The sequence below is a fragment of the Heloderma suspectum genome, chromosome 1 (assembly GCF_057233095.1).
Source record: "Heloderma suspectum isolate Gila_16-S chromosome 1, 16-S_ref, whole genome shotgun sequence".
Classification (NCBI taxonomy): Eukaryota; Metazoa; Chordata; class Lepidosauria; order Squamata; family Helodermatidae; genus Heloderma; species Heloderma suspectum.
This window is the reverse complement of record NC_139458.1, coordinates 63,997,771-64,017,618: the sequence shown is the minus strand read 5'-3', so window position 1 is coordinate 64,017,618 and position 19,848 is coordinate 63,997,771. Positions and strand designations below refer to the sequence as shown.

General features: G+C 41.2%; 1 protein-coding gene and 1 long non-coding RNA gene across 2 annotated transcripts in view; one reads left to right on the top strand and one right to left on the bottom strand.

Annotated features, from left to right (window-relative positions):
• Positions 1-19,848, top strand: part of LOC146357293 (uncharacterized) — a 534,301-nt gene that overhangs the window by 131,718 nt on the left and 382,735 nt on the right. The window lies entirely within an intron of this gene.
• The window catches only part of CDIN1 (CDAN1 interacting nuclease 1), a 186,995-nt gene that overhangs the window by 57,460 nt on the left and 109,687 nt on the right, over positions 1-19,848 (bottom strand). Inside the window, exon 10 of the mRNA XM_084844521.1 lies at positions 18,139-18,244. Within this exon, the coding sequence (XP_084700647.1) occupies positions 18,139-18,244 (106 nt within the window). The remainder of the gene's footprint in view (positions 1-18,138; positions 18,245-19,848) is intronic.

Here is a 19,848-nt window from a genome sequence, read left to right as displayed (position 1 = left end):
CACCTTGAATTTGGCCCGGAAAACAACTGGTAACCAGTGCAAGTCCTTCAGGAGTGATGTGATCTCGCCGGCGGCTGCCTTTAATCAGTCGAGCTGCCGCGTTCTGTACCAGCTGCAGCTTCCAAACTGTCTTCAAGGGTAACCCCACGTAGAGCGCATTACAGTAGTCTAAACGAGAGGAGACCAGGGCACGTACTACCAATGGGAGCAGATGGTCGGGAAGGCACAACCGCCGTATCAGATGGAGTTGATACAGCGCTGTCCGGCTCACAGCTGACACCTGAGCTTCCATGGACAGCTGGGAGTCCAAAATGACCCCCAGGCTGCGGACCTGGTCTTTCAAGGGTAGCTGTACCCCATTCAACACCAGGTCAACATCCCCCTGCCTCCTCTTGTCTCCCACCAAAAGTACCTCGGTCGTGTCTTTGTTTTTTTTATATATAAAAGAGAGCTAGGTCTTCACTACCCATTGAAAGGCTGGCAGACACTGAGCCAGGTGGACCTCTGCTGGGAGACTATTCTAAAGACACAGTGCCACAAATAAAGAGGGTATGTCTTTCATGACCACCTGCCCCCCATCTGAAGATGGGGGACACCTGCCATCTTATCTCATGTAAGGAGATGTGGGAAGAGATGTTCACTCAGGTATCCTGGTCCTTGGGCTATAGAGGTTAGCACCAGTACCTTGAATTGAACTCAGAAACAAATTTGTAACCAAGGCAGATGAAATAACATCAGAATTATATCCTCCATGTTGCAAACTCCACGCAGGAGTATGGCTAGATTATCTGGCAACAACTGAAGTTTCTCTTCTATCTTCAAATGCAGCACCATGTAGAGGAGATTACAGTAGTCCAACCTGGTATCAGTGTTGGATCGGAGCCCAGAGAGCCCCAAAGCAGTTCTGATTCTGAGGAAGAGATAGAAACCGCGGGAGAGGAACCCGTGCGCTGTTCAGAGGAGCAGCCAGGGGGAGAGCCCCTCCCGGTACACATTCCTGAGAGTGATAGTGACCCTGGCAGGGAGAGGGAGGAGCAACAGCAGTTTCTGGATGCTAGGCGCCGGTGCAGCGTCAAGCGGGAGATGGCGGGTGCTGAGAGGAGGCGCTCTGCCTGCTTGGCACGACGGCAACAGCGGCGCCCAAATGCCCCATGGGAAAAGGGTGGACTCTCTCCTCCTAGCTCATAAGTACAGAGGTTTCCCGCCTTCCCCTCCAAACGGAGATCAACTGATTCCTAAGGTTAGAACCTCCGAGTAGGCAGCTCTCTTAAGTTTCGCTCATAGGATCAAGCAATTAGCATCTGTAAGCGTCATTAGGTTGAATGGGAATAAAGCCTTGGAAAAGAGCCCTATTGTCTGCGTGTTGATTCTGGCTACCTGAGGATTTCAGAAGGCGGCAGGGGCAACCTCCTGACACCTGGACGTTACTGTGGAATGAATGGCTGTGGCTAGGTCTGCCTTCTCCGGGAAAGAGTGTAGCTGGTGCATCATCTTAAGCTGATAGACAGGGGTCCTACCTACTAATGCTACCTGGAATTAGATTCAAAATGAGTATTAAAAACAAAGAGTAAGGCCCTCAGTACCACTTTTTCTCTTTTTAATTTTTAAAAATAAATGTATACAGATGTCAAAACATAACTCCATATTATAAAAACCCTTCTCTAAGATAAAATATATTTACAAAAGGCAGAATATTACAAAACGGTGTCAATTTAATAAAAGAATATCCCACCACAGCCCCAACCATTCTTGTACTGATGGTATCTCTTTACATAAACATAAACCAGTCTAGCAACTGCTAGCGCGTTTAATTCTTCCTCATATTTCTTTCTAGGGACTATATCGTATAAAAATAAGAAGACCTGTAAGAAGGTCTATAGATACATTAACACTTGTAAGGGATATTACTTGGATAATCCTTTTCAAATATGCTTGAGCTCTGCAGCACATGCAACACACACAAATAAAAACCTATTGTGTTTTTAGCACAATACAAACAGTCACTATTTCTAATGTTATAGATCTTGTCTAATTTTGAAGACATTAAATGCCATTGCATTGCCATTTTTATAGAGTTCTCTCTCAACACTGAGCTCACAGTAAACTGGCTTCCAGGTACAAAAAGGAGAGACTAAACTTATGAAGAAATTTCCCGTTGTAGATCCTTTCCCCATTTCTGTTGATAATATTTTACACCTACAGTATTAATCTGTATTCCCCTTCATGGATCACTGCCTTGTTGTGGCGAAGGGGCTTGCGTAACTCAGTGAAGCCATAAGCTATGCCGTGCAGGGCCACCCAAGACGGACAGGTTCTGAGTTTTCTGACAAAATGTGGTCCACTGGAGAAGGAAATGGCAACCCACTCCAGTATTTTTGCCAAGAAAACCCCATGGAACGTATCACAAGGCTAAAAGATATGACGCTGGAAGATGAGCCCCTCAGGTCGGAAGGTGTCCAATATGCTACTGGGGAAGAGCAGAGGGTATTTCCAAGTAGCGCCAGAAAGAGTGAAGCGGCTGGGCCAAAGCTGAAAGGACACTCAGCTGTGGATGTGTCTGGCGGTGAAAAGAAAATCCGATGCTGTAAAGAACAATATTGTTTAGGAACCTGGAATGTCAGATCAATGAATCAAGGTAAGCTGGAGGTGGTCAAACATGAGATGGCAAGATTGAACATCGACATCTTGGGAATCAGCGAACTCAAATGGACAGGCATGGGCGAATTTAATTCAGGTGACCATCATATCTACTATTGTGGGCAAGAATCCCTTAGAAGAAATGGAGTAGCACTCATAGTCAACAAAAGGGTGGGAAAAGCAGTACTGGGGTACAATCTTAAAAATGATAGAATGATCTCAGTACGAATCCAAGGCAAACCATTCAACATCACAGTAATTCAAGTCTATGCCCCAACCACTGATGCCGAAGAAGCTGAGGTTGATCGGTTCTATGAAGACCTACAACACCTTCTAGAACTAACACCAAAAAAAGATGTCCTCTTCATCATAGGGGATTGGAATGCTAAAGTAGGAAGTCAAGAAATCACTGGGATAACAGGCAGGCATGGCCTTGGTGTACAAAATGAAGCAGGACAAAAGCTAATAGAGTTTTGCCAAGAGAACATGCTGATCATAGCAAACACTCTTTTCCAACAGCACAAGAGGCGACTCTACACATGGACGTCACCAGATGGTCAATATCGAAATCAGATTGATTATGTCCTTTGCAGCCAAAGATGGAGAAGCTCCATACAGTCAGTAAAAACAAGACCTGGAGCTGACTGTGGCTCAGATCATGAGCTGCTTCTTGCAAAATTTCGGCTTAAATTGAAGAACGTCGGGAAAACCACTAAACCGTTCAGGTATGACCTAAATCATATCCCTGATGAATATACAGTGGAGGTGAGGAATAGATTTCAGGGATTAGACCTGATAGACAGAGTGCCTGAGGAACTATGGACGGAGGTCCGTAACATTGTTCAGGAGGTAGCAACGAAATCCGTCCCAAAGAAAAAGAAATGCAAGAAAGCCAAGTGGCTGTCTGATGAGGCTTTACAAGTAGCTCACGAAAGAAGGGAAGCGAAAAGCAAGGGAGAAAGGGGAAGATATACCCAACTGAATGCAGAGTTCCAGAGAATAGCAAGGAGAGCCAAGAAGGCCTTCTTAAATGAACAATGCAAAGAAATTGAGGAAAACAACAGAATGGGAAAGACTAGAGATCTCTTCAAGAAAATTGGAGATCTCAAGGGAACGTTTTGTGCAAAGACGGGCATGATAAAGGACAAAGAAGGCAGGGACCTAACAGAAGCAGATGAGATTAAGAAGAGGTGGCAAGAATACACAGAAGAACTATACAGGAAAGATTTGAATGTCCCTGATAGCCATGATAGTGCGGTCACTGAACTTGAGCTGGACATCCTAGAGAGTGAAGTCAAGTGGGCCTTAGGAAGCATTAGTAACAACAAAGCTAGCGGAGATGACAGTATTCCAGCCGAGCTATTTAAAATCCTAAAAGATGATGCTGTTAAAGTGCTGCATTCAATATGCCAACAAATCTGGAACACTCAACAGTGGCCACAAGACTGGAAAAGGTCAGTTTACATTCCAATTCCAAAGAAGGGCAACGCCAAAGAGTGTTCAAACTACCGCACCATTGCGCTCATTTCACATGCCAGCAAGGTGATGCTCAAAATCCTACAAGCTAGGCTTCAGCAGTATGCGAACCGAGAACTACCGGAAGTACAAGCTGGGTTTAGAAGAGGCAGAGGAACTAGAGATCAAATCGCCAACATTTGCTGCATCATGGAAAAAGCAAGAGAATTCCAGAAAAACGTCTATTTCTGCTTCATTGACTACGCTAAAGCCTTTGATTGTGTGGATCACAACAAACTGTGGCAAATTCTTAAAGTGATGGGAGTACCAGACCACCTTACCTGTCTCCTGAGAAACCTGTACGAGGGTCAAGAAGCAACAGTAAGAACCAGACACGGAACAACCGATTGGTTCAAAATTGGGAAAGGAGTACGACAAGGCTGCATCTTGTCACCCTGCTTATTTAACTTATATGCAGAGTACATCATGAGAAATGCCGGGTTGGATGAATCAGAGATCGGAATTAAGATTGCCGGGAGAATTATCAACAACCTCCGATATGCAGACGATACCACCCTAATGGCAGAAAGCGAAGAGGATCTCAAGAGCCTCTTGTTGAGGGTGAAAGAGGAGAGTGCAAAAGCTGGTTTGAAACTCAACATTAAAAAAACTAAGATCATGGCATCTGGCCCTATCACTTCCTGGCATATAGAAGGGGAAGAAATGGAAGCAGTGGCAGATTTTACTTTCTTGGGCTCCAAGATCACCGCAGACGGTGACTGTAGCCATGAAATTAAAAGACGCTTGCTCCTTGGGAGGAAAGCTATGGCCAACCTAGACAGCATAGTAAGAAGCAGAGACATCACCTTGCCGACAAAGGTCCGTCTAATCAAAGCTATGGTTTTCCCAGTAGTAATGTATGGCTGTGAGAGCTGGACTATAAGGAAGGCTGAGCGCCGAAGAATTGATGCTTTCGAACTGTGGTGCTGGAGAAGACTCTTACGAGTCCCCTGGACTGCAAAGAGGTCCAATCAGTCCATCCTAAAGGAAATCAACCCTGAGTGCTCATTGGAAGGACAGATAATGAAGCTGAAGCTCCAATATTTTGGCCACCTAATGCGAAGAGAAAACTCCCTGGAAAAGACCCTGATGCTGGGAAAGACTGAAGGCCAAAGGAGAAGGGGACGGCAGAGGATGAGATGGCTAGATAGCATCACGGATGCAATGAATATGAACTTGAGCACGCTCCGGGAGAGAGCGCAGGACAGGAAGGCCTGGCGTGCTATGGTCCATGGGGTCACGAAGAGTCGGACACGACTGAACGACTGAACAACAATTAATCTGTATTAAGTTATATTTTGGAAAATGTCTTTATGCCTGGACCCAAAATCAGTTGTTCAAAATCTGTTGGGTTCCTGACAAGTGAATGTTCTCTGGTTTGCACTGACAGAAAATTCCTTATCTGGAGATATCAAAATAAAGGAAATTGAAATTGTGGGACTCGTTTGCATAACTCCTGGTAATCATTGTGGGTTTTTTTTTTAAAGTCTAGAATGACATTTCCATCTGCCAATGTAAATCTCATGAACATGGCATAAAACATGTGTATGTATGCCATATAATTTTGTGCTATTTAGTGGGAAACAGAAAAGACCCTTAACAGTCACGGCACCCAGTCTCCCAAAGAAGCTTTCCTGCCAGCTACCTTACTACCTTTTGGAAGCCAGCTGAAGACCTTATTCTCCCAGGTTTCTGACTTTTAATGTAATCTGTTGTTTTAATTGATAATTTTGGCATGCTTTCTATCAATTTCATAATTTGCTTTTGGAAACTGCCCTTGGAATCATTTGGCTGAAGTACGGTATATGAATGTATAAAATACATACATACAAACATACGTACATATTGCATACACATGAGACAACTTTCCCGTATAGGCAGGTTCTCCTTTCTATATCCCTGCATCACTCTGTCCTGCCTCTTGTTGCTCTCAGTGGCTTAGAACAGCTTAACAAGCAGACTGATCTAAACTAGCCTCATTACTGGAGTTGCTTCTAACGTCAAGTAAAAATATTAAATGGGAGAAGAGTAACAAAGGCAGGCCACTGGTCCATTTAGTTCCCTACCGTCTACACTGACTGGCAACGAGTTTCAGGCAGGGGTCTTTCCAGCCCAACTGGAATTGCCTTGGATTCAACCTGAGCCCTTTTGCAGCATGCAAATCACGTTGTTCTGTCACTGAGCTATATTCCTGCCCAAAGTGTAGAGGCATAAATGCAAGGGGGCTACTCAGGAGAGAACAATGTTGGCTGTATGGGTCATGTAGTGAATATCGCAGATATATTTGAATGTCTATCCATGCTGCTTATACTGGGCATGATTTATGCATCCATGCTATACCCTTGTCTATAATTTACTTCTTTTGTAGTACCCAGAGAAGAAATTTAACTAAATATACATGGACACCTGAAATTATAGTTTGGAAAATGCAGACAGCCACAGAGAGGTCATGCAATTTCTAGGAAAGTTAGGCACTACTACCTGATGCTTCATTTTTGTTGATATGTGTACCTTGACTGCATCAGGAAGAACCCCTCTCTTTCCTCCCATACAGAGGCTCTGGAACAAAGCTGTAGGGGGGGGGGGGAGGAGAAATACTACAAAACACTGGCTCTTATATGATACACAGGTATTTCTTTCTATTGCTGGTGAGGCAGAGAGAGGCCATTGCTGTAGTGCTATCCCCATATCCTTTAAATTGTGCAATGACTGGAAAGGATATTAAGGAATTATTCTACCTTCTCCCATTGCTATAGAAATATTATTATTCATTTTTGGAGCCACTGACTTTCATGAAGGCTCTATCCTGGCTTTAAATCATCTTCTCCAACCTGCTGCCTGTCAGATATGTCAGACTGCAAGTCTCATAACCCCCAGCTTGCATGCTGGGGGATTATGGGAGTTGTGGTAAACACATCTGCAGGGCAACAGGGTGGGGAAGGCTACTGTAAACTATGAGATCACATTATGAAGGTGATGAGAGAACTGTTCAGACTACAAAACCAGTACCAGTACATAACTGGGTGTAGTGTAATTTATTTGGTATATTCCTTACATAATTCTGCTTTTTTTTAAAATTGAGGACAATGGCTACTCCACCATGGCCACCAATCGTGTATGGCTTTGTATACTTTATATAGGCTTTGCCATAACTCCTCCTGTATAAAGTTTCCAATGCATCATATAAAATTATTAAGATATGACTGGTGCCGACCTGATCTTCTTTTTGATGTTAAAACTGGGGAAAATCTTATTGTAGATCTAGTTTTGCTCTGTGTTTATAAATTGCAAGAAAAAAAATCAGATGTGAAGAAATCTGAGACCACTGCCCATTAGTTAGGTACAAATTCCATAAAACTTTTTATTTTATGCCTCATACACCATTTAAATTAGCTATTAACCATCTCTGCATCTTCCTTTTACTTGTCTGGCATACATCACAGCATTTTTAAGGAAATCAATTTCTTGATTCTGTATTTGCTATATTTCTGTACAATTTCAAAAGGTTTAAGTCTCTAGATTTCCATTTATTAATTTACTAGGGGAATTTATATCATAAACTTCCTACAACACCTGGTCCTTTCTTGAAAAATTTACTGGATGTCCAATATATTTAATATTCAGTAGTATGTGAGAATAATTTTTATGCAACTCTGATAGTTAGAAAGATAGATAACTCAATTATTAGATCATCTATCAAAATATTCAGATGTGCAAGAGGCTACTAAAAAGATTGATGACTGAGAAAGTCCACTGATTCTCCAGCCATCATATTCATGCATTTGGCTAGACAACATTTTTCGCTGCCTTCACAAGCAAGCTTCATTACCCATCACTCCACTGAAAAGAGTTTATTATGAGGCTGCCATCTTGGGAAGACTATTATTTAGATGATAAATGTGTGTGTATGGGGGGGAGTGTGTATAGCCTTTTTTTAAAGATGAGCTTTGTGACAGATAAAACAAACAGCATCTACATTTCTAATTAACTTAAATTTGGCAGATACAAATACAGGTCAGTAAAGCTATGGTATGCTGCTGGAATATCTTCTATTTCAATTTTACTGTTAATTTGTAAAATGTAAATTAACTAATTAGAAGAAAAGCAGCATCGTTTGTGACAAACCACTTCTGTTAATTCTTTGCTTATTGACATTTATGAGCAACTGAACTTCCTTATTCTAATTTAGGATAATTACCCTTATTAATTTAATAAATTTGAAAATTCTCAAAAAACTTACATTTGGAAGACGTTTGCAGAAAAATATTACACAGCATACAATAAATTATGCTTTTTAAATATTATTTCTTCTTAACTATTGTGTTTTAAATGTGATTTGGAGTAGTTATTCATGTGTTTTTTTTAAAAAAAAATCCCAAATAATGGAGCTATGGCTTTAAAGTAGATTCCTGCATTACAACTGTGCACCTTCTATGTCCTACACATAACATGATTATTTTTTTGCCAATTACTTTTAACTTCTTTCTTCACACACACAGCCATAGCTTTGTAATTTGATTAGGAAAGCACTCATAAAATTACACAAGGGAAGGGGGAATGTAGCTTGGCCTGAGTTTCAGCAAGCAAAACGACCTTCTTAAATAATAAAAATTATATGCTTTGGTACTGTACAGAAAATTGTTTTTACTATTCATATGTAGATAAATGCTCAACAATAAGATGTACATTCAAAATGTCAGATGTAAATGTCAATTAAAAATTACAAGGAGTTCTGAAAGGTAAGGTCTGTGGGGGTTGACATTCTTTGACATAGTGGAGTGTCTGTGACCAGGCCTTTGGCAAACATAGCAGGATCTATGCTGTCAGCTCTTATCGTACGTAAGCCTAGATGCTTGTCTAATCTGAATGAGAAATACCAAGGAAATTGGAGCTGAAGCCTTGCGGTAATGTAGATGGAAACTGAAAGCGCTCTGTCTGTACTATGGGATAGCCTCCAATGATGTGACACTATTAGAAGGAATAGAAGGAAAAGATCCATAATTCAAGCAACAAAAGATATAATACTGTTTACTTTTGGAAAAGGAAAGAAAAAAATAGTAAAGTCTCAGAAATCTGGCATACCATTAAAATGTTCAACATGAAAGAAATGTCCCCAAAGTGATATTTATTGGCCAATGCAATCTTAATCACATATTATGTGAATTTATTCCTGTTGTCTTACCACCACAATTTGTACTACAGTGAAAGAAGATATCCTAAACATACTAATATCACAAACTTTAGCATGTTGAAGCTGATACGTTATCCGATTTCAAATACTAAAAATATTCTTTCAAACTATGTGTTCAGAAATAATGAACGGTTTGTTAAATCACATGTTACTCATAGTAGTATATCCAAGTCTTATTAAACTTCAGACATGTAACAAAGATCCAACTATACTATTTTGGATATATTATCCATTAAATAGTTGTTTTTAATGTATATCTTGATTACACTACTTACACATAAACTTTAAACAAATAGCGAACTTTCTACTCACAGGTCTGTTCTGAAGGCCTTGAGAACATTAACATTTACCACTTTTTATTTCTGCAAGGAGATTCAGAATGATCCCCCCCCATGATAGTTTGAATTAATAATGACAGTAGTACCCTGAATTAATTCAAGCCCATTTTCTGAAACAAGTTAACTAATGCTAGGACAGGCATGGCTGATAAGAGAAGGAGAGAGAGTGTACAATTTGGAAAATTCCATGAGCAGTGGATAGCTTAACCAATCCTAAGTCCCCAAGTGTTGCAGTAAGGTCAAAACCTTTCAGTATTGTACCAGTGTGTCAAAATATGTCAACAAACCGTCACACTACAGGAAGAAGAATGACCTTTCAGTTCTTTGTGTTTTGGCTGCCAATGAAGCTTTGGATACTGGGTATGCATGAACAGTTTTCCTAGATGCTTGACAAATGCAACTCCCAAGGTTTCTACTAAGTCTGATTGTTAAGCCACTATGTTTCATCCTGCCAATACAACTTTTAAAACCCATAAACTGCTTGATATTGACATTATGCTAGAGAAAGGATGTCTTCCTTCCCTAAAATTTCCAAACAATTTAACCTTACTTCAACAAATCAACTGATAACATTATTACCATAGTACTCACCAAGTTAATAACTCAGTCTTCCATCGTTTTGTACATATGTGATGTTAGAAATAAACTTCTGCAGTATTTAACACCCCCCCCTTTACACACAAACATAGAGTGGATAAGAAGGAACTTTATTTTTCTCCCTTTAGCCACTATGAATACAACATCTTGGTAACATTATTTATTTATTACCATCATCAGGTGCAATTAAGATGCAGTCCTAAAAGTAAGTAAGTCCCACTGAACTGCGTACATAGGGCAGCATTGCAACTGCAATACTAAGGATACACAGCAGGTCTTCTCAATGGTGAATGCATTTACAATTTCAGGCTTAGTAAGGAGTAAGTCTCATTAAACGACACATGACTTACTTCTGAATAAACATATTTAGGGTTACTCTGCATTGTTTTTCAAACTGAACTTGGGAGTATTAATTAGAATTAACCCACTAGGCCAATTTAGAGCATGCCTATTGATTAACAAGAACTGTTCCCTCTTTCTGAGTATATGCAGGGAACTAAAGACATTAAAATTACAATTAAATAAGGAAAGATTTCAGTAGATGGAAGGTTTGCTATTCGTATTCAAAGAGTGTAGAAGAAATGCTGCTCTCATTATGTGGAATTATCATTATTCTAATATCAGTGTCAAAGAAGACATTTTGTTAGTGAGTTGTCTGAATGTTGCAAAGTTGCTTCTGATAATAACAGCGTCAAGGTTTCTCCAGGGATTCTCTAAAAATACCATCTAGAGACATTGCAGTCAGATTTACAAACAATGGAAAAAGTAAAGTGACTGCATCTTTATTTATGGTAAGTCATTATTGACAGCATAGTTACTAATTATTATTTAATCTGTCTCTTGATGATATCAATGTGCTTATTAGTATATTATAGCAGAATATGCAAGTGCACAAATTTATGTAGCAATTCAACTATATGATTAAACCAGAAACAAAATAAAGTATATCACATTAGATTTTCATGCACATTTAATATTTGTCATATAGACACATGCAAAACTTACAGAGCAAAAATGGCCAGCTTTGAATCAGGTGTGGGCATAGCACAGTAGCAGAAGAAGTGCTTTGCATGCAAACAGTCCTAGATTCAATCCATGGCTCCTCCACCTAAAATGATCTGAGGTAGTCTAGGAAAGTTATGGATAAAAAGCACTGAACAAGGGGAAAATTGTAACGTGTTTGCAAGTGTTTTCCACTCAGAAATTATAACTGATTAACATAACCAAAAGCTGCAAGAATTGAAGCACGGGAACACTCTCAAATTTGCATTTCAAAATGGCAGCCATGTGTTAATCTGCAGTTAAGTGTAATTTCTCCTTAAACTTCTATTTTTCAATTTTGTAACATCTCAGTGACTAGATGGTATTTCATTTATTATACATAGTAACTGTATTATCTGTTATAAGAAATGATGATGTGTATCTGTCTCTCAGTTCTATAGTGCCAAGATCATATGATCTGATTCTGCATCAGGGTTTCATATGTGGCACAGCAGCTCCCTTGCTGTGATCTACTGAAAGTCTGCCCTTGGAGCGTGGCCAGAAGGGGGCTGCCCCTTGCCCACAGCCCACTATGTGTTCATGGGGAACCCAGTGCTAAATCATTTCTAGACAACCTGATTCCAGGTCAAGGTTTCATAGCAGAGCAGTTCCCTTGCTGTGATCTATTAAAAGTCAGACCTTGGAGTACAGCTGGAAAGGGGCTGCCACTCACCTATCATGGACCTCATCTTTGTGGGAAACCTGGTGCTAAATCATCTGTCTGTCAGTGCCATAGCGCCAAGGTTGTGAAACCTAGATGCCTGAAACTTGGCACATATATTAAGGGGATCTGAGGGGTGTGCAGCTCAAGGTTGTTTGGTTTTTTAAACACTTAGATTTAATTAATTTAAATGTCTCCATGTGTTTGAAGCCTGCAGTTACATCTTTAGTGTAACTGCACATTTACTTGGCAAATGTCCCTAACCAACATATAGTTTTGTAGCTGACACAGTTTGAAGCCAGGGGAGATTAGTAGGCTGAGACACAAAGTTATATGGCTTCTCCCTCCTGCACTACTGTGGGGAATGGAGTGGACAGACCCTTCCCACTATCTCTATACTCCACTGTCAGACCATTGTCACATGCACTAACTTGGCAGCTACCAAAAGTGATTGAACAAGGCAAGCCATTTTTTGTATCCACAGAGCAGTTGAGTACTGCAGAACTCATATCATTGATGGGTTTATTCATTGAAGGTGGTGATATACAACAGAAGACACATCAAATGCAAGCTTATAGAACACTACGAGAACAGTATTGGTAAAAGTGGTAAGGCTGATGTGGTGACCTGGAAAGAAACATCTGATCATATCTGCAAGAATACGATGCAAAATCCCAAAAATGTGATATCAGCCTACATTAGATACATGTAACTGAAACTGCAGAAACTCATCAGAAGCTACATCAAGTCTCAGTTGTCAAGTTTTAAAGATGTATACCGCAGTCTAAATTATCTCACTGAAGAACAAGCACTCAAATATCCACCAAACAGTCTGAAGCATTTGTGGATGAAGCTCTTTGTAGGACAGGATGTGTCCAGAAAAAATTGGTTCAGTTAAACAAAGCATTATGCAGCCACAAGCTGCTCTACAGCTTGGTTTAGTGGTACAGCTGTTATCGTGATTTTAGATCAAGATACCTCATTGATACCCTCCATTCAACTGGGGTTTGCTGATCGTACAATGAGGTGAAACAACTTGAATGCCATGCTGCCAATGTCATAGGTATTGATTTCACCGACACATCAGGGAGTATGTCTGTTTTTCTATTGCAGACAATGCAGATCACCTGTAATGGAGAGGATACATTCCATAGTATGGGATGACTGCAGCTACCACATGATTGTGACTGTGTTCGAAATCCTTTGTCACACTTGAACATTTGCCCCCAACAGCAGCAGCCACAAAGTATCACAGCCTTTGCACATACTTCTGAATCCTACAGTGAAAGTCGATTTAACACTCTGTCAATGCTGAAGACTGGGGTTGAAGAATCAGATGTACTGGCCAAAAATACCTGATATGGCTCGAGATTTAGAATGAGTTCTAAAAATGATCAGGTGAAACTAATCATTTTCAGGGTGTTCAATATTGTGCTGTGGATACAAACAAAATGGCTTGCCTTGCCTTCAACTTACCTTGCTCAACTGTGACACCGGTTTGATGGTGGAGTATGATTGTGATAAACAGTGTCAGGGGTGAGTGTAAGCTCCTGGAGATGTAAGCTCCTGGACCGGCTACTCTGTTTGTGACTGGTGAGGAGAGCTGGAGTTGGAACTGTGGGGAGAGGACTGGCTTTTGCGGCTTCTAAGAACTCTGCTGCCTTAACTTGCTCTGCAACTGAACTGCTCACTGCCTCCTCTGGCAACCTTCGTTGGTACTGAGCGGAAACACCCACCGGGAGGCCTTCTCACCGAGGCAGGATGCTCTCTCTCAGACATTGGACAGCCACAGGCCTCTGAGAGAGATAAAGGCAGCCCCGCTGTGCGGTGGCAGGCCGCCACCAGCAGGCTGCCCTGGCAGGGGCATCCCCAAAGGGGGTGACACCAAAGGGAGCGCACCCCTTTGGTCTGCCCCTTTGGGATGCTGCGGGGGCGTCCCACATTTTTGGTTGTTCCTTACCTCTCCGTCTGTTTGTGCTGTTTAATATCTGTTGTGTGTGCGGGGGAGGTTCTCTGGGTGAGAACAGAGGTCTCCTATAATAGCAGCTACTTTCAGCAGTTGCTAGCCCTGGGTGAGAGACAGGGGTTAGGGAGTCTGTGTGTCACAAATGCTTCCTCTGCCCAGTAACCCCATTGTCATGGTCAGATCATTTCCTGGTGACATTTGAACTCATGGCCTTACTTCCCTCCTGCAGGGGTGGGAGACCCATTGGGATGGTCTGCCCCAGGAGACTGATGGAATATGGTGGATTTCTGAATGCTCTTGGGGATTTGCCAGTGGAGAAAGCTGGTGATCCAGCTGAGGCCCTAACCTTACTGTGGAACAGTGAGATGCGGAGGGCCATCAACTCGATTGCACCTGAGTGCCCTCTCTAGTGCTATGGTACCCATTCTGCTCCCTGGTATAATGGGGAGCTACAGGCAATGAAACAGGCTGGACGTCAGCTAGAGCGCAAATTGTGCAAGTCTCGAAGTGAAGATGACTGAACATGTGCTTCTGCCATATGTACCTATGGCCTGATTGGAGTCCACCAGGAGAATAACCTTCAGCGTGGCGGCCCCCTTTCTTTGGAATTCCCTGCCCCTGGAGGTCAGGCAGGCACCAACACTGAGTTGTTTCCAGCGCCTCCTGAAAACAGCACTGTTCCAGGGGACACTCCTTAATTGACCAATTACAGTTTTTATTGGCACTGTGTTTTTAAACAAGTATAATTTTAATGTGGTGTTTTTAATCTTTTTATTCTTTTACTGTTTTATTCTGTGTGTTCACCACTCCAAAATCTGTTCCAGATATGGCGCAGTTTATAAATATTGTAAATAAATATTAAATATAAACATTTGACAGCTCTGATTCTGAATCAGAGTTGGAGCAGCTAGATCAGAGGCCAGGGGAGGGACCTTCCCTAGCGAGCCAAGATTCTGGAAGAGATTCCTCCGAAGACTTTGACAAAGAGATGACCCAGGCCGAGTCCCTGCCCCCTCCATCCACTGTTAGAACTCAAGTTTCTGAGGAGGAGGAGGAAGAGGGGCATGACTTGAGAGACGCTAGGGCACATCGCAAAGCGGGAAAAGTTAGTGGCAGGGCTCAGATGCTCTGCCAGGATAGCCGCTTTCAGAAGCCAATGTAGGAAGGGGCCACTGTAAGGGACGGGCATCACTGCGAAGCAAGTCTGGCTGCGAGGTTCACGCCCATACTGTAGGCAACTTCACTACCCTCCTGTTCATTTCCTTTAATTAGGGATTGCAGATTAGTTGTTTAGGGCCCTGAGGCAGTCTGAAAGTTTCCTGGAATCTGCATTTGTAAAGAGTCTAGTCTCTAGCAAAATAAAGTAGTATTAGTCTGAAGTTTTGGCTCCTTGTGGTGTTGAGTGCGAAGGGGGAAGGACGATCAATTTCTGACAAATAAATTCATTGGAACTGCTAATAACCTAGTTATTTGTTTATTATTCGTTAATAGCAAACTGGTCCAGCTTTACACAGATTGGAATAGCCCTAGCGAAAGCCTCAAGCAAAAGTATGCAGTGACCAGAGTAGGACACATTGTGCTTCCTCTGTCTGAGTAAAGCTGTGCCCACTGGCACTTGTAGGTATGGACCAACACTGATGCATCTCTACAGCCCCCTGAGGCAGGGGTCTGTCCACTCCATTCTCCTGAGGAGGGGGGACTGGCCCACAGTGGCGGGGTGTATGTGTGGGAGAGAACATATAACTCCGTCTCCTGACTTACTAATCTCCCTGGCTTCAAAGTGATTCAACTGCAAAACTATGTGCTGGTTAGGGACATTTGCCAACTAGCGACTGAAGATATTTCTTCGGGCTTTAAGCACACCGACACATTTAAATTAATTAATTTTAAGTAATGCATTTTAAAAACCAAATAACCCTGAGGTACACACCCCTCGGACTATCTTATGCATGCCATGTTTCATAGTCTTGGCACTATGGCACTGACAGACAGACACACATCCTTTTTTAAATATTACAAATAATATGGTTATTATGTATAATAAATGTAATACCATGTTCCTACATTGGGCATCTACATTTCTTGTTGTTGTTCAGTCATTAAGTCGTGTCCGACTCTTCGTGACCCCATGGACCATAGCACGCCAGGCCTTAGACCTTTACAATTAATTACTAGTATGTGCGACCTTACAAAATTGAAAAATAAACGTTTAAGAAGAAATTACATTTAACTGCAGATTAGCACATAGTTGCCATTTTGAAATGCTAATTTGAGGGTGTTCTCGTGCTTCAATCGGCAGCTTTTGGATATGATAATCAGCTATTCTTTCTGAGTAGAAAACACTTTCAATGCTTCTGTTACAATTTTGTCCATGTCAAACTATATTTTTCCTAGACTAAGGCAGCAGGGCTAAGGAAGGGTCAGTGCTAGAGACCCTGAAAACCAGTTGCCAGTCAAAGCAGACAATATTGGGCTAGACAGGTTAATAGTCTGACTCAGTATAAGGCAGCTTTATATATTCACCATAAATGTCTCTGAAATTGTTCAGACATGAATTTTAGTAGGCTAAGAGATATTTAAAAACCTTTCGCTTTCTTCTACTCTTCTGAAAAAGATGGGAGAGTCTAGCAAAAAATGAAGGCAGAAGCAGTAGAACATTCTACAGAGTTTCAAACTAATAGATACTTAGGGATAGTGAGCTTGGCAGAGGGACAGAAAGAACTAATGTTGGGCTGGGGAGACTGGAAAAAAAAGAACAAATGTGAGTTGTACAGCAGAGGAGGGCCTGTGAAAAGTATGAAGAGAAGAGGGGAAGATCGGTATTGTTAGAAGCTGCGATGCAGGATTCTTGACAAGGTAAAAGGGTCAAGCAAGAAATAGGGCTGTTTGGGAAAGAGAGAGATTGGCAGTAGCAGAGACTTGCAATAGTATTTGACAGGAACATATGGCAGGACTGTAAGTTATGGTCATTGTCTATGTTGAAAAAAATCATACTCAGCTTGCAAAATCTGCCTCAACAGGGGGATGTAGTCTTGTTTTCATAAAACACCTCTCAATATGATGGTGATACAATTTGCAATATAGAAAAATCAGACAATGAGGAATATATGGCTGTGATATGGAAATCAGAAAAAGGATTTTCCACTGTTGCAACAAATGACTTGATGTTTTTTCCCCCTCACTTATTCAGTTGCAGATTTTATAAAGGTGTGCAGGTGAAGAATTAAATACAGAAGAAGACAAGATCATTATTATGGTCATGAAGTAAACCTCAGACATATTCCTTGAGGAGACCTGAATAAGAAAAGGGTACACCATATTCCAGAAAAGGGTACACCATACCCCAGTGTCCTTTTTTCTGTGATGGCCTCTCCCAAAAATGGAAGCAAGGAATTATTCAGATATGTACAGTAGCACCTACAAGCTTTGGTGGAGACCAAAGAAATTGCTACATTAACATAAACACTAATCATGTGCATTGTTGACCTCATTCTCATTTTCTAGAAACACCTGAGGTTTGAACACAAGTCACTTGCATTTTTTCCTCAAATGAGGACTCACAAGGTACTGCTTTAGTTCCTGGTGCATACAAGCAAAATGTGCAGTGGACACTAGAACCAAAGTCTCTAGTATACCAGACAAAGGGACTGGAGTTTTTAAGTTCCCTTAATAAATCTGCTTTTTCCTGTAGGTACCTTTCTAGTGAAGGTGAATGAAGGCAAGCAACTGTTCCTGCAGATGAAATATTAAAAAGGGGGCTTGTAAAATTAGGGGCCAAATTAAATAAATACTTGCCCTTCATTTCTTTAGCTTAGAAGCAGAACTTTCTGGAGGTGTGGGCAACTGGTCAGCACCACAAAAAGCCATTGAGAACCCTCATGAAATGCCTCAGGGTCTCAATCTTAAATACTCTGGATCACATATTATGCCTATGTAATGAAAAATTCACATAGGGGCAATGTGAGATCTATAAAGGTGGGATATAAATGCAATAAATAAATAAACCTGGTGCTGTCCAGAGGAATGGTGAGTTATGAAGGGGAAATTCATTAAATTTCTTCTCAATATTTATATCCAACTTTTGTGGAAGTGGCAAGTCCAAAGCAGCTAACAACTACCAAACACAGAACACAAATATTGTAGATGTGTTGCCTACAGGCTAAATGATCAAAGAAAAAGAATGACAATTTACCTGTTCCAGTAGCTCCAAAACTGGTCATGTAGGTAGGCTTGGTGGCTACATTCATCACCAAAAGAGGCTTTGCTTTCAATCCAATGAATGATAAGTCCTTCTACAGCTAAAGAGGAAAAGGCTAACAATGAAGCCAAGCTCTCTCAAAGTCTTAGAACCAAAGGAAAGTATGAAATCTTAAGCGTACTTTTAATACAATTTCCTGCAATGCAAGAATTCTTCAGATACTGAAAAAACAACCACTGCATCTTTTAAAAATGTGCTTGCATCTTTAAGGGTTCTTGTTTCTTTAAGGGTCAAATAATTGGGTCTTAAGTCTGATTGTTCATACAGTGCCCAGGCATAACCTTCTACAATTCCACATCTTCACATAGGTGGATGCACAGAGTTATTTGACAATCCATGTTGTGCCATGTTATGCTGTTTTTAGTTGTAGTGGTGCACAAATTAAGAGCAGAGGAAACATCCTGTCAGCAGCAGCCTAGCCCAGCTGAAGTCTGTGGAACTGGAAAGAGATCCAGTCCAGCATTTGCCTTCTTCCCCTCACCTCCCCATTTTCATTAGAAATCTGTTGATTTGCTAATGATTTACACACCACTATAGGATTTTTCCCTCAACAAATACTAGAGCCCAGCCAGCTTTCTGTAAACACTAGCTATTTTTAAACTCATGATCCTGGGGATAGAGCTGGATAGTTCAGCTCTACCCAGCTGAACTATCCAGGAGCAGAGGAATGACTTAAGCATGACTGTATTGAACAAACTGGCTGTCTCCTGCTGACCCTGTACCCCTGTAAACAGTTCTAGATACCCCCTGCATCCTTATCGGAACACCAGCCAGCACTGATGGCCCTTGCTGTCTGTAAACGTCTCTCACCTTGCAGCCTTGCTTGTTCCCAGATTGTTTCCTGACTACTCCTGGTATCTTTCAACACATCTTCCCCAACTGCTTTAACCAGCTTGAATGGGGAGCTGCAGCTTGATCTCTGAAAACACCTAGTTAAATCTCTGAACTGTTGAGCCATGTTGATAAACTCATGGGCTACTTTACTTGAACGTAAATCTCTGCTGATTTTCGTTTTGGATCTGATCCCACTAGTACCTATTGCTAGTACCTAAATTTCTTCTATTTAATATTTACACATGTATTTATCTAATATAAGAACAGTTATATAAAATGCTGACACTTTAAGGAATGACTTTATCTTGTATATTCGTGTGCTTAAGTTGCTTTAGGTTTGATGCTTTACTTTAAAAAAATATTTACAGGTATTATTGTTCACAGCTTTGTGTGCTTTTTAGAAAATCAGTGTAAATATGTTGGAAATAAATAAATGATAAAAAGAAGCATCTCTATTTTTGCTAGAGTGCACAAGAAGCAGGGAAACTAGAAAGAAAAGGAGATATAGAACAAAGAGCCCAGGAATGGACTACAATGATAGCTCTGAATGAGGCTCAGCTGTAATAACATAGCTAGACAGGGAACTATAGAGAATATAAGTTAGGACACAAAGGGTGAGTACACATAAAAATCCACCCTAAAAATAAGCCACCATAGGTTGTTTGTTTGCTAACCTGACAGATGATCAGGTGATCTGTGGCTTGCTTCCTCCCTCAGTCCTTCTGCCGGCTTGCGGCATGTATCTCAGGCACCTTTGTGGCAGAACTCCTCGTTTCCTCAGTCCCTACGCCAGCACCTTTTCTTCAGTTA